Source organism: Phaethon lepturus, unplaced genomic scaffold (assembly GCF_000687285.1).
Source record: "Phaethon lepturus isolate BGI_N335 unplaced genomic scaffold, ASM68728v1 scaffold2367, whole genome shotgun sequence".
NCBI lineage: Eukaryota > Metazoa > Chordata > Aves > Phaethontiformes > Phaethontidae > Phaethon > Phaethon lepturus.
In genome coordinates, this window is record NW_010549599.1 from 57884 (window position 1) to 74005 (window position 16122).

Below are 16122 nucleotides of genomic sequence, written 5' to 3' on the forward strand. Positions count from 1 at the left end.
ATACAAAGATTTAAAGACAGTCGATGGATAAGCACAAAAAAGTAGCATGAAAACACGCTTTTCATAAATACACAAGGATGTGGAAAATATCGTATTTCTTTGTCTGATAACTGGTATGCCCCAAGGGGAAGAGCACACAAAGGGCTATCCAGAGATGGCAAGGAAGATGTAGCCATTAGGACAGGAAAGCCTTTAACAATTTAACAGCTCTTGTACATGGTTTAATTTTGCTAAGGGAGACACCCTATAGTTTTCATCCTAGACTGCTAGACCTATTGACTCTCAAAGGAATTTGTCTCTGGAGAGACAGAAAAAATGTTAGTACAGAAAAACAAACATGGAAAATTAATACAAGACAACAGATTTTTGCTTCCAGTTGCACAAAATCCCGTGGTTTGATGGTTGTTTTAAAATGTTTCCATACAATGGCCAGGTATCACCCGCAAAACTGCCTCCAAACAAGTGCTTTGTTTAGTTTATATTAATTAGTTACACTGCATTGGACATTTTAAAAGACAACAGTCTGGAAAAAAGGGAAAAAACAGACATGTATGTCTAGAGAGCAGAGAGGAAAGTCTGGAAAAGGTACTCCTGAGAGTAACTATCAAAAGAGTGGAAAAGCAAATACATGTATTTTCAAACATACGTTTAGGTACCAGCTCTGTTGGTGCTGTAACATCTGCTTCTCTGCAACAGACTGTTGGATCCACAATGCCTCTGTCAGGAGGAGGGTAAGGTGGGGGTGGGGGGATCACTAACTGGGGTGGACCACGAGTGGTGCCTCTAGGAGGCTTTTGTGGCACCTGCCGTCCATCACCTACAGGGGGATCAATTGACTGGTTACTTCACTGTCAAGATAACGATCACTCTGTTTATTGTTATTTTTTAAACACACATTGATTTTTGCTTACCCACATCCAAAGTCTATCTGGATCTAATTGTGCTCTTATTTACCCCCAAATAATTAAGTGGGACCAGAACTGGGTCCAGCCCATACATGTACATCACAGCTAACAGTTAAAAACACCAGTTTTGGCAGACATAAGGAAGGAGAAAAAAAGAATTTAATAAAAAAAAAAAAAAAGACAAAAGCTATGTAAGGAAATGTGAAAAATGTGTTTTATTTTTATCTTTATCTTCTTAAGTGTCAAACTACCTAAATTTGTTGACCTCTAGGGTACTTGATGTGATTATTTTCCTTACTCTTTGCGAGAGAAAGGGGAAAATGCCTCAGGTCAGTATTTTGAAGTAGGTATCTTGACAGGTTTTTATTTTCTTTTTCTGAGTAGGTTTTTTATTATTTTGACATTGTGGAGAAGCAGATGATTAAGTCATTTTTTTGCAAAACAGCTTTTTAAGCTATCAAAGAAAATGCTCATAACTTCGGCTGGCAGCTTATTTCAATACTATGTGCAATAACTACATAAATACAGGTACTTTTGCACTACACTCTATTAACCATTTGCAACGTTAAAAAGCTGCTGGCAGTTGGTGGTGTACAGACCTAGAGCTAACTGCAACTTGGAAAGTCCTTAAAGGCTTGAAAGTGCACTGAGGAACTATGACTACTGGCTCGTTCTGCTTTCATACCCTGCCTTAAGCACCAGCTGTGGTCATTGCTGACGACAGATGCTGGCAGAGATGGACCTCTGGTCTGATCCATTCTGTTCATTCCTATATTCTTAGGCTCATGCTTTGGTGCTGCTGAGAAGGGAAGTAGCACCGAGAGGGAGGAAAAAACATTAAACCATTATGATTTTCTACTTAGGAGTCACTAGCTTCCAGAGATTCAAGATACAATTTAATGGTGGCAAATGTGCAGACCGTTTTTTACTGCTTTGAAAAAAATGCGTATAATACTTTGGGGTCAGAATAAGCGATTGAGCAGTGAATACTGAAATTAATTTGCCAGTTTGAGAATATTTTTGATAGGATCTTTTGCTTTGATTCATGTGGCTAACTTGGGAGATACATAGGTCGGATCCTTTTTCCATCATGTGGCTGCCTATTTCTTGCATCACGTTTTTCCCCTCACTACAGTCTTGCTTTTTTCACAGCTTTTCTCTCCTGCTTTCAGAGCCATCTGTGCTTTCTCATCGTTTTCCTGCAAGGGCCCCGAAGAGAGGCTGTTTTACCAACCTTCCCTTGCTGTAACATTTTTAATGAACACATTCATTCAAGAAAGTAGCAGAAAACGAAAAGTACTGAAGATAGGGCTACTATGAGACAGGTTCTTTGTTGGTGTAAATTAGTAAGGCTCCGTTAAAGTAAATGGTACTACAGAACCCTACATCATCAGAGTCTGGCCAGCAAGCACTTATGCACACAGTACTGAATGGACTAGAAGTGGCTCTGCTGTGCTTGATTTCACCTGTAACATTCCAAGCACTGATACAAAATAAAATGAACACTTACAAAAAAGTTAAAGCACCGTCAGTAAGTGTCCTGTCATCAATAAGTGACCAGCAGCAGGGCAAAGCATGAGGAGCGACAGACTGTGACATCTGCAATAGTTAAAAGTAAGCCAATTTGCTGAAAACTCCTGTGTTATATGGCACAGCGATAACATTCCCCTCAGAGGGTTTAAATAAGAGATGTCAATGGAGTCGAACATGTCACAAGATAATGGACTCCTGCTGCTACATAAATGCTGAGGCATTAAATGTGAAGCATTTACTGAAAATAAATGTTGGAACAAAGCCAAGAGGTTTCTTTCTAAACTGTGAGGCATTTGTAATGTAAGCAATTATGTATGACAGGATGTCGTACCTATATGTCTTAGGCACTTTATGAAACATGAGGTCAAAGGCACAAACTGAAGTGCACTGAGTGCATTATGGCTCTTGAAGAATGATTGTCTTAATGTACTGAAAACCGAGTTCCAATATGTGGGATTATTATCTCGTATCTTTACCCATCATAAAATCACTTTGTTTGCTAAAAGCATAATCTTGGGGTCCTCACTTGGGCAAAACTCCCATTGATCTGAATAAGCTAGCAGTCAGATAACGACAGGGGTCTGGGAGAATGTTTTTCAGTCTTCTTGTATGAGAGTAAATATGGTGTCACACACAGCTGAAGACTAGAGTTTCTTTTGGTGTCTCCAGCTATGTACGGCATTCCTTTGAGAGCACCAGGTCTTTTCTTCTACTGATCAACTAATGACTCTGCAGAGATTGAGTTATAATAAAACCTAGGACTAAATTAAAAAGAAAAACTTCACTGAATATGGTCAGACGATGTCAAACTGTTGGAGGACTACAGGAAAAGAAAATGTCTTCAGGCTTTAGGAACACGAGGAGATATTGAACCAGTTTGGCTGTACTTCAGTTCTAGCAGAACCCCATGGCTTCAGATGCATTCAGTGTTGCCTGGCCTGTCTCCATTTACTAGCATTTCTGTTTACTGTTTCCGTACTTCCATTTACTAGCAAAACCACCATGACCTTAAAGACACATAACAGGCCCAGGGCTAGTGCTTTTGGGTATCCAGCTTGTACCAAACACTCAAATAATCTGATGAGTCTTATCTACCTTGTACTACCCTGTGGTACTCCGAATGGTGGCATCAAAGAAAGAGGTAATACACAAATACTTATTTCCAGACTTTCACTCTGCAGAGAGATGCATGTTTTTCCCCAAGTTACAAAAGTTCCCGAACTCACAGCATAACAGAATTAAGGAAACTTCAAACAGTTAGCATTGAAATCACATGCACAGGATTACACAGGAAAAAAGAACACCCCTCACCCATTGTGCTCTTCCTCTTGTCTTCCCTCTCTTCTGTCCTGTTAGGCATGGCAGGAGTGGGTGGAGCAGATGCAGTTGGTGGAAGAGGGGCACGCCTCTTCTTTTTCCGTAAATCATTCAAGGATGCTCCTCGTGAAATCTAGCAAAGTTGAAAAATAGGCACAGTAAAGGATATGCTTTGTCGAGGTTGCAAATTGTCAGTAGCAAAAAAAAAAGTGATTGTCATATGACCCAATTTCTCAGCACAGAATATTTTTATGAGTGTTTATAGTGACAACAGGAGATTTAAAGGACAGATCAGAAGAGGTATAGTAATATTGCACTCAGAGAAGGAAAGGAACAAGAACTGCATACAAATGTCACAGCAGAAATACCAGTCTGGTAGATATTTGATGTTTTTGGTGAAAGGGAACTAGAGAGCCCAGCACTCAGCAATGACATTATGACACTATGTGTGCTGTGAAGCTTGAGCCACAGCGTGATCTTGTTTTTCCATTGATTTCTTCAGACCTTAAATTATGGTTACATACTTCAATCTGTATGTGTATCCAATAAAGCCTCTCTCACTTCTTTGATTTTCCTCCCAAATTCTTGTTTAAGGATTTCTGAGAGAAGAATCAGAATTGAAGGTTTGCTTGCATGATGGTATGAGATCATACTGTACTCTGTTTATGTCTACTGGACTTCACTGACATGCTTGTGAAGATCTGTAACACCTCAGCTTCCAATAATTGCAACATGCTGGTTGGCAAGCCAAGACTTCATTACTGTTTACATTGCTTTTAAAAATATGAAAAATTTTATTACAAGTTATTTGGGTTTCACTGGGTTGCATAATATTTTCTGTAGCTTGTTGAAACTTAGCTCTATTTCCTTTTTCCATAAAAATAATTATAATAAAAGCAAAACCATGTAGGAAAATCTGTTGAATTTTTACATTTGAAAGGTACTGAAAACACTAGACAGAACCAGGCTTTGCTGAGGCAGAGGGTAATGGGAGCTTCCGACACCTGGCAAGCTGTTGGCATCCCTCAGTCTTCACATGCATCACTTCACTGCTCTGTCCATCCTGATACTCCCCATAGCTGAAGATATCTAATAGAACTGCCTGGTGGTTTTCTAATATTTCAAAGGCCTAAACAATAATAATAATATTTCCTTTAATCCAGAGGATTAATGAACCCTTAAAATACATTTGTTGTAGGAGATTTCATTAAACAAATAGTAGCTTCACACTGCTCAAAGCTATTATCAGGGTTCAGAGGAAAGGGACTCATTTAGTTGCGTCCTTTCCTATGCTGAGTGAAAACTCTGAGAATAAATGAATTTTACAGAGAGTAGGATATGAACAGAGCCTGCCTCACCCAGCCTTCCTTTTTAAAAGCACTCAGGAGGGTCTTAGGTTATAAAACACAAACATTCAGTTCCCACTTTTCAGGAGAATGCTTTAACCACTCTGCCACATGACATTTGGACACTCGCCACCCATTCCTGGTGAACCTGCATCCTGCATATGGAGAAACTTGGTAGTAACTGCTCTGGACATAGAGCATGTTAACCAGGATGAGCTGCAGTTTTGTGTCAAACAGTTTCTGTAAGATGGAGGGGACGGTGGGTGGGAAATAAAGGTGTTCTGGTCTTGCTTCCTACTACCATGGATTATTTCTGCATTTTACATTAAATGTCCACTGGATACAGCACATGACTAAAGCCAGTGAGGCCAATCTAGATAAAGTTAGGCATAGTAAACAGGCAAGAATGTTCATAGTAACTAGTGACTTTGCACTTCAATTTTGGTCACCAAACTTCATGGAATTTGAAAAATTACTTATACCCAGAAAAGAGCACCAGTTCAAACATTCAGGAACAGATACAGCAAAATTCTAGAGCTCCTTTGAAGAATTTTTACCCAGAGTTATAGTGTTACTCCATATTTAGATGGAGCACCTCTCCTGATGAAGAAGATGCCTGCAGCCAATACTGCAACTGACTGAAGTTGAGACTGAAGTTGAATCCTACTCTCCCTCTCCCCCAATTCTTAATAGGACCAGCATGCCTAATACTGAGCTGAATGCGGGACACTCTCTTCAGTGAAACAGACTCATCAGGCTTTGGTTTACAAAGGAGGAATTACATTGAGGACAGCTACCTAATGCTGCATTCTTCTCCATGTCTATTTGGGGCAATCAGCAAATAGGCACTTGGACAAAAAAATCACATTCTTCCGCACTGCCTTTTAAATAACTAAAGACATGTGAGCATTTAATACTGTATCTTAATTGTTCAGGATACTACCTACAAAAAAGAGAAAAATACGAAAGTGACGACTTTGATTAATCTGACTACAAAGTCTCCAAAATTCAGTAGCTACGGAGAACTTGAATCATCTGGGAGACAGGCAGCATCTGAACTTTCCCAACACTTCACAAGCACAAGCTGTGACTTTTGTTGTTATTTAATGGCATTTTGCAGCTTCCACATTCACTCCTGTCTCTCCAGACAGAAAGGTCATTTTACTTGAGGAAAAAAATGGAAGGACTGGTGATTTAAAAGATAAGTCTAGGAAATCTTGAGAACCAAGGCAGAAAGTAAGGAAACATGTGTTTCCACTTGAAATAATAAGAGTTCACTAATCACCCTTCTCCAAGTACCAGATGAGTGAAGGATGTTAGTTTGGTATAGTCAAATTCCTCAAAGAAACATTACTGCTTTACTATGAAGAAAGGATACTTGTTAGAAGCCAGTTTATCTTTTTCAGCTCTATGCATTCTTATTTAGTTGAATCTTCTGAGGAACATTAGATAGATGTATGGATAAACGCGCTGCTACAGCTGAAGAAAAGGCTAGAAAATAGCTAGTGCACAACTGCAATAATGCAAGTTTGGTCAAATACACACATAAAAATGCTTTTATTATACTGTCAGCTAAGTGCAGTATACTTCACAAACACCATAAAGAAGATGAAGAGCTTGTTTAAAGTCAGCCATACTACAATGCCTGTAAGAAGTATCTAGTTCAAGAATAAGTTATAAAAATTGTTAAAAGTAGTTCTTTAATGCCAACCTCAGTAAACTTATGAGGCTAAACATAAATCAAAAACACAAAGAACATTCTGTTTCTTTTTTGCAATTGTATATACCAAAACAATAGAACATGAAAATAATTTGTTATGGCTGGCTTCTTCTTTTATAAAGAAATAAAACCTTCACAATATTATCTGAAGTAATTTCCTATCCAAAGTTTGTTACAGGAGTCCCTCTCTGAGCGTAACAGAATATTTCCTAGTCTTAGCACTTCTGCTTCACCTATGCAGCATTTTTACCTTGAAGAAGGTATTAGGCCAGCTTCTGTTATGCAATGAAATAAATACATAATTTTTAAATATGTTACTAAGTGTTCTCTGACTATAGTTAATGTCATCAACTGAGCTAGAGTTGAATAAAGTGGGCCAAAAGGACCAAAGTCTGACAAATAGTTTCACTTCTGTTCCCATATTGATGAGACCACATGTAATGCAAAAAAACCATCTTCCATTAAGTCCATGTCATGGCTCACATGCTGTTTGAAAATACTTCCAATATTGCAGACAAAACACCTGAGGAAGGTGCTGAATGTGTTTTCCTTCTGTGAAAGCTCAACATCTTTATTAAAATTTGAGGGATTTAGATAAGATTTTAGAATATATTTAGAGTATAACAACACCATGGGGAAGATCTGTGTCAAAATTGTGAGGAAAAGAATCCTTGAAATTTTCAATCAGTAGCATTTGACAGTCACCTTACTTGGAAAAGGTCTATGGATACTGTAAGACTGGATGTGTAAATTGAGTTTGAGTTTCCTCATGCATAAGAGTCCAGTATTTTCTTTGGGTTAGGTTGCACTGAATATGAATTAATGAAAAATATTAATGGAAGCCCAAGAAAACAAAAGCTACTATGACCAAAAACTTGTCAAGCATTCAAAGACAAGGAGGTTCTCAGCTAAATTTCCAATGTGAGCTTCGCTCATTCGCCTTGCCTGTCCTCTACTTACAGGTCAGACACTGGTTGTGTATTTACCAACCCTTTCCTATTAATCTTTCTAATAGAAATGTTTATCTATGTAAGTACTTGCTAAGTCATCTGGCAAATGCCACCTTTCTTTTATTCACAGACCGAACTAGGCTTAAATTTACTGCAGGTTTATTGCTACTGAAACTGAGCCTCCTTCTAGAAGTCAGAAACTGTATCACTCATTTGTGCTCCTCTGTTTCTCCAGTATCTACCAACATTTGCAACCCACTTGACACTGACTACATATCTCAAGTTGTCTGAATCCCTACTTTGATCAAGAAGGAAATCTTACTCTACTGTCTCCAAAACCAGATTAAAGACTCTACAATAGCATACTCAGAGCGTCACACATCCCCATGTCTGTCCTGTTAAGGACAGTCCACACACTCTTGCTGTCGATGGCAGAGAAAAAGAGACTTGGCCTATTGCAACCTTGGAAAGTGCACATAATGCATCCTTATTAAATAACAAAGTACTGTAAAGTTGCGATTACCGCAGTTGTATCTTGACTATTAAAGAACCTAGCAACTACCAAGGTGTTCCTAAATGGTCATATAGCCAGGTAAAAATCTTTAAGCTAACACTACAAGCCCAGCTGGATTTTGTGGACTTGAGGCAAAAATGCCATGTAACTTCTAAACTGGATGCTGAAGGCCACTTAGGTGCTTTCTGGAAACTCCTGCCTCTCAAGCAACATGATTTGCCCATTTATTCAGTAGCTGAGGGGGATCTGATACTCTTCAAGGACTACTGTGTTGGGACACAGAGACCAGGAGAATGAGCCACATTTTCTTCCTTCTCCGAAGACTGATGTCTGGGCAGAAGAGTGGACATATGAGACACATACAGTTTCTGCAGGACTGAGAAAGAGCTTGGAAAAAAGCTGAGTGATCTCAGCTCAGAAGCACAACTAAGAACATAAGTAGGGAAGAACAACTTAAAAATTGCCATGGAAAGACTTTCTTGGACTTGCACACTAAAAGCAAACTGCACCTTCTTGAGTTACCTAGAACAGGTTTTCCCTGAAGAACTGCAGGGATCTGTGTTGTAGCTGGCATCCGCACCTACTGGAAAAAGCCTGGACGATTGGTAGACAGATCTAAGCAGTTCTAACTGTGCCTTAACAGAAAATCCCTCAGTGGATCTAGTCAATACGTGACTGAGATGTTAAAAAAAAGTGCATAGTTTGTGTTTCAAAAGCCAAACCACTCTTCCCAATATTTTAATAATCGTTACAGGAAACATTTTTCTTATGCAACAAACTTTCTTTTATGCTCACTGCTATCATTTTGCCATAGACAAGAAAAAATGGAAACTTGAAAACCTAATAATTTTGCAGCTTTGCTATTTAACAAAATCCTCCTTAAAGCAATTTTCTTCCCGCTCATACTTTGTAGCTCCAGGTGATACACATATTCTAACAGCACTAGGGTTATGTCTGGAATAAGGACTGTTTTTAAGGGATGTCCCATGGTGGTTTAGCATACACAAATAAAAAATTGTATAGCACAGGATATATATGTACTCTCATGTACTCTCTTGCTTCTTTCTCTTTGTTATGCAACTTTACATGTCAGTATCTTTTATTGTTTTACAGAATCCTTGTACTGTTGTGACTTCTGTCTAATTTGTATACAAAATGTCTTGTTTGGGGAAACCTAAGTGATTGTTTGTACAAAGTGTTCAAGAAACGTGTGGATGTGGCGCTTCAGGACATGGTTTAGGGGACATGGTGGCGCTGGATTAATGGTTGGACTTGATGATCTTGAAGGTCCCTTCCAACCTAGTGTTTCTGTGATTCTGTGAAATTATTCTTAGAAGTAAATAAAAAGGACTGGAAAAAACACATGGATTCAATCACTGGAATGCCTTGACTATAAACTGGTTTCCATCATCCAACACTGACTAGACACACACTCTGATTTAAGCAAGCCAGAGTTAGATACACCTGCTGGTGACGATATCGTGTGGGGTCAGAATGCCTATCGAATTACAAGAGTGTTTAAATATGATCCACAGAAAAATCCAGAGCTAACTTATAACTGAACAAACAACAGTATCACCCCTAGCTATCTGCGGGACCATCCCAATCCTCTTCCCTTCACAAAGATTTTAAGAAATCTTGAAATAATTAAAAGCCATTTCACAAGAAGCTCTAGAAATAAAAAGATGAGACATGTTTTATTAACCTGTTTTAAAGTCTTGATATAACCATAACTGTACTGATGCTTCTATAGCACTGTGTGAAAGACAAGTGGTAGCTTGGAATGTAAGAAAGATTTATGGTTTGAGAGTTTTTAAAATATTTTGCTATGATTTTGTACACAATCTGAAGCAGTTGAGAAGAAAATATTTTGATCCAAGAGAAGCCGTGCTAAGAAAATCAGAGGTAAATCTTTCAGCTGCAGAACAGAGACATAAATCTGTCCACTAAACTTGGTGATATAAAAGCTATTCCATCCAGCTGATTCTGCATTTTCACAGGGCAACTGATGCTTCAACATGCCTAGCACGAGAAACCACAAGAAGTCCCAATTGAACATTAATGTGTCTTAAACAACATTTACTCATATGTCTAATATTCCCTGGACAGGTCATACACTATTAGGCTTTTCACTGGCATACACCGACAAAGGAAAATTCAGGGAGCACTCAAAGAAACTGGGCATATGAGCAATTCATGAGGCTGACCACTGTAAGTTACGTTGTATTAAATTGTCTGTTCTGCACTGAACTTCCCTACCTTGTTTCCTTATTGGGTAGTACTCCATTTCATTTGATTAAAAACTGAATGTTTAATCCACAAGTACATTACAAATGGCATTCAAAGACAGTAGCCTGATGTTTCCCAAAAACATGTCCTTATGTTGCAGAATGCATTTGTGTGGGTTATTTGAAATGCTTACTAGTGTCCCATGCAATGCAACAACATATTACAAAACCAACATAAGACAGAGATACTAAAAAGTCTGGCACATGGAAACAGTTTTAAAGAGGATATTATTTGAAAAACTTGTCATTTTAGTAAAATGCATAGAAATAACTACACTTTAGAAATTAGGAAGCAATTTCTCTGGATCAGTCATTTTAGTTGTGTATATCGTGATTTTTCAGTGCTGGATCTCACAAACCCAACAATAAAATGAATAATGATAAATTTAAAGGGAGATTTTTAAATAAGCCACATGAAGTTAAGAAATGCATGCTGTGATAGCAAGACTGATACTTGGACTGACTAGACCCAATAGGTCATGTTACTCTCTCTTACATGCCACTCTCACATGGAACAAGTTTAAATGAGAGATTCCCAAGCCACTGCCAACCTGAGTTCAAGTCCACAACATACCACCAACACACAACATCGCTCTGTATCAAGATGTTTCCTCCTGACTTCAAGGTTCTGCAGCGCAGTTCCTTGTACTCTGTTTGGCCCATGTGATGGCTGCACCCCTGCCATATGCATGGCCTCAGCTTCTGAGTCGCTTTGCTGCTGGAAGTGTTCAGGCACTATGTTAAGTGGGAAGCCTGGCTTATAACTAGGGTACAAACCACATTGCTCTTCTTAAAATATCCTTACCATTAATATTTTGATCAGATGCCACAAAATATTGTATCATTTTGCCTACTTTTATGCTGCTTAATTTCAAATTACTTTGTTCTCATTAGATAGTTCTGGCGTTAAACAGAGTTTTGCAATGAAATTTAGTATTTGTTATCAAAAATCAAGCTGTGACTTCACAAGCATCTCAGTCTTAATAACAGACAAAAAGCTTAGCATTACTGGATCTTACAGAAATTGCTATGCTCCTGTGCTATTTTATTCATAAAATAAAGAAGACTAAAGCCAAGGATGTCCTTGAATACTCGGCTGACTGGCGACAGAAAGCTAAATCAGTTGACACAAGAAAGCCACTACAAGGTGAAGGGGCAAGCTCATTTTTCCATCTGTTTTTATTGAACACACCCTTTGTGAAATGTCATGGTCAAGGGCAGTTAAAAATTAATGTCATTCTAATCTTCTTTAAACACTTGAACTTTTTCAGTTAAATGTGTCAGACAGGAAACTATCCATAAACAAATTTGAGATGTTAAATTACTAAGATAGCTGTAATTTCCTTCTTTTGCAAAATCTCATTACTAGCTGTAATATTATTTCCACTCAAGGAAATCACTCTACAACACCAAATATTTTCACATGCATTGAAACATGTAGACTACACAAGTCTGCGGATGTTTGGTTTGGCAAAGAATTGAACTTCCTCTGTTTCTCTGAATACAATGTAATCCTCTTCATTTATGTCTTCATTTGGGGGGAGAAACAACAAAAAAATCCCTCAAACACTTAAAATTACATTTTAAAACCACTCCAAACTGATTTGCTACTAAGATTCATTTCTCCTCTAGAGAAGTTAAACAAAAAATGCAGAAACCACCTCCATATTTTCATGTGATATTTGTGTTTATCTTTTTAGTTAGAGCAATACAATTAATAGAACAAGTGAACATTAATAAGAATTTAAAATACATAGTAGGACTGCAGCTCAGTATTTCTTCTGACAACTTTGTCAATGAGTTTGACATGATCAATGTTGTCTCCTTGGGTCATTGCCTTTGGGAAAGGCACTGGCATAAGGATTTTATACATCATCTTTTCTTCCTCAGTCTCACATCCAGGATTACAGGCTGGCTGACTGGTTGGTCTGCTTGTTTGCCCTTAAAAATGTGAGAGATGTTATGAGCCAGCTGAAAATCTGAAAAATATATTTTGCAACTTTGTCCAATTTTCTGCCAAAAGGATGGGCTGTAGCCTAAAATCTGTTAGAGCTAGAAAGCAAAAGGCAATCACACAAACATTTGACCAGAAACAAGGAGAACCATACACCTTCTACTGCCACTAAGCAACATACCTCCCTGGAGCTTAAGTTTTCCTCTACACTTAAGATGTTATTCTGCAGAGATAGCCAAGTTGAATTTCTAGTGCTTAGTGCTAAGTCCCAGGCAATCACCTCAGAAGTCTTCTCAATTTAGAGAGAAACATACCTGACATTTCCAGTGTTCAACCCCCTTGTATCAGCCCTCTCCATCTGCAGGCACACAGAATGCCTGGGAAACCTGGTCTGGGTGAAAGTCAAGTGAGAGCTTCCAATTCCTTTCCAATTTCATAGAACCACAGGATGGTTTGGGTAAGAAGGGATCTTTAAAGATCATCTAGTCTGTGCCATCGCTTCTCATAGCCCCCTGCAAATTTCCACTCAAGTCTAGTTCCTTCCAGCACTTATGAAGGGCAGCCAGAAGCCCCTACTTCCACAATCTTCAGAAACCAAGAAGAGGGGCAGAATAGCAAAGTGGTACCACAGTGTCAATTAGATGTATTACTAGAGACTGCAGCGTAACATGGCTCCATATCAAGCTACCCCCACAAGTATAAGATTTTTATCATCAAAAATTACAAATAGACTCTGCTGCAAAGATTTGTTAGAGAAACCCACCATGGTACTCTGCTTGCTATCCACGCCTGGAAGTGTCAGCGACACAGAACCGCGCAGGACTCAGGGTTGTCTGTTAAGCTATGACATTCTGATTGAGATGAGCACACTGCAAACAAAATGAGGTGCCTATTTCTCCTATGACCTGCACCATTCATCCTCTAAAGAGGTGAAAAGCTGAAGTGGTATGCAGTCAGAGGAACTGGATCTGCATTCCCCTCTCCCCACTTTTATTACTTTTGGGATATGACTGTGAATATAACTCACACAAAAAATAGCTTGAAGTAGCAGAGAACAGTTATTACTAGATTATACTTGTGATATTTTCCCTTGCTTTCTTATTTGGCTGAACAATGACCACAATGCAATGATATTAAGCCATTACATTAAACCTGATTTACACAGCACACATTTACTTAGTTATTTTTTCTATTATACAAGTTTTTACCTTTTTAATTTAGGATCTAAGAAAGGTGGAGTTACAAGCAAAATCTGAAAAGCAACACAAACACAGTTTCTAAATTAAGCATGGAGTCAGGGTCATTTTTCATTGCTTACTGAATGCCAGTTCTTCAGAAGCCTTGTTGCTTAAAATTATCTTTGTCTATTACTTTCCCCTAAATACCTTGCCCAACAAGCCTAATAATTACTTGACACATACTTTCTCTTTAATGAGAGCTAAAGTTTACGATGACATCAGTCTGTCCTACTTGTCTGTAACTCGCAAGCCAGATGAAGTTTACTTACTAAATATTGCAATCCTGCCAAAATTCAGGGCTGCACAGAACAGTATGTTCGGGCCCTGATGTCTTGCCAGTTTTCAATGAAGTGCTTGACAGAGACCACATGTGGAGGTCAAGTGATACTATCATGATCTCACCAGATGGTAAGTTGGGGTATTATTCCCAAGGCAGGTAGTATAGTCTGTTCAGAAACAGTTGGCAGGTGATCCATGAACTCACAGCCAGAAGCAACTGGATTATTGCAAAAGATCAAGAACGTTATTGATGTTGGCGAAAAGACTATTCCAAGAATTTTTCTTGCATGTAATTCAAGGACTCAATTCTCAAGATGTATGTTTTCTTGCAAAAAAATTAATAGGATCTATTTTATTAACTGCTATCTTAAATCAGAAGCCCTCCTGTCAAACAAATCTTGTGTTCTTACTGATTTTACATGATGTATGTTAATCAGCAAAATAGAGATACTGCAAGCTCAACTTGCTTGGGTTCTTGTAACATACTAAAAATCACTCTGACTTTGATGTCAATTCAGAGACTACATCTACAAAGGTGAAAGGGCAGGACTGGACTACTTTGCAGAGAACAACAGGAAAGCAGACCATGGAGGAATCTTACAAAATTTTGTAGACGATGTGGGACCCCTTTTACAGTAACAGCCGATCCAAGTCAAAGTGTGAAACACTCAGCACTCCACACACTCCAGCCTTCAGTTAAAGCAGGTAAGCAATTTAAATCACTATTGGACTGACATTGCTACTATTTCCTGGACAAAGTTTCAAAAAATAACTATTTCTAAAAATGCAATAAAGCCACACAGTGGGTTCCTTTTATGCAGCAGCAGCTTTTTTCCCCAAGGTAAAGCAGCAATATTCTTCTTTCAGAAAAAGACATAATTTTACAGCAGACTTTAAAATTTCAACTTCCTCTGGTGCAAAACTTTATCTGAGTAAAGGCAGAATCTCAAAGGGCCAGGGTAAAGGCAGTCTTACTTCCTGTTGCACTTCTGAGAGGCTGCACCTTCTGGCTAACATCAAAACCTCCACTGAAATTCTACACTAACACCCTCGTTCATACTGGTCAAACGTCATAAAAAAATATAATCAACTGCACTTAATCACTTTGTGACTGAGAAAGCTAAGATTCCTTTTAATTAATTAATCACACTGGGACACCTTACCCTATTTAAAATTATGGGACAAAAGAGCTGCAAAATAAGTATATTAATTACAAATTAAAAAAAAAAGCATGACACAAAACCTCCTGGAAAATAAGCTGGTTGCCTAAAAAAAAAGTTGCCTAAGTTATTAAAATGCTTTCTGAAATTTTGTGTTAAAAATGGGACACATACTGCTAGCAAATAAATGTGCAGCAACACAAAGTTGAGCATTAGAAGCTCTAAAGAGTATGGGTGGCAATTTGGACTGAAACTATGGAATTTCTTTAGATGTATAGAGAAGAAAATTCTGTAATATTATATTAAAATGTAACATACCCTTAACTGATACTCTTTGAAGATATTGAGCAAGTAGTCACTACAGTGCATATATCATTCAGCTGTAGCCTTTGATAACTATTTTAAAAGAATTAATGTGTTTGGTTAAGTGTGCATATACCAGAATGAATTTTTATAGCTGCTTTTCTCGTAAGAAGAGGTACAAATTACTCCCTTTCACTAGCAGTTTTGAGCCTTCCTAAACTTGATGCTTTAAATGATAGCAAGATAAGCCTTCAGCCATCATTGCACTTTCCTCTCTTTTCTTTTGATTTGGGCCTGCATCATTTATCTAAACTACAGTGTACTTGTCTAGCTAAATTAAGCATCCAGACTGTACAGCAAACATTATCTGATGTTCTGTCGGCTGGTTTCATGTTTGCCATCTGAGCACTGTTTTGTCAGACATGAAAAGAACAAGTCTGGATACTTCTCATTCGGCTAACTGAATGTCATGTTTAAAGCTCTTTAGGGAAAAATGAACAAATCACCTTCAAACTGGAAATGAATTGTTCTGTGTTCTAATTTCTTAGTCATTTATTGCAGCATAGGGCTTTTTAAGGACCACAGACCTCTTTTACTACTCACTCTTGTTTCTAC

General features: G+C 38.2%; 1 protein-coding gene across 1 annotated transcript in view; it reads right to left on the reverse strand.

Moving 5' to 3' along the window:
* Positions 1-16122, reverse strand: part of COBL (cordon-bleu WH2 repeat protein) — a 112399-nt gene that overhangs the window by 42836 nt on the left and 53441 nt on the right. The window contains 2 exon segments of the mRNA XM_010290293.1: positions 647-817; positions 3750-3888. Coding sequence (XP_010288595.1) covers positions 647-817; positions 3750-3888 — 310 coding nt within the window.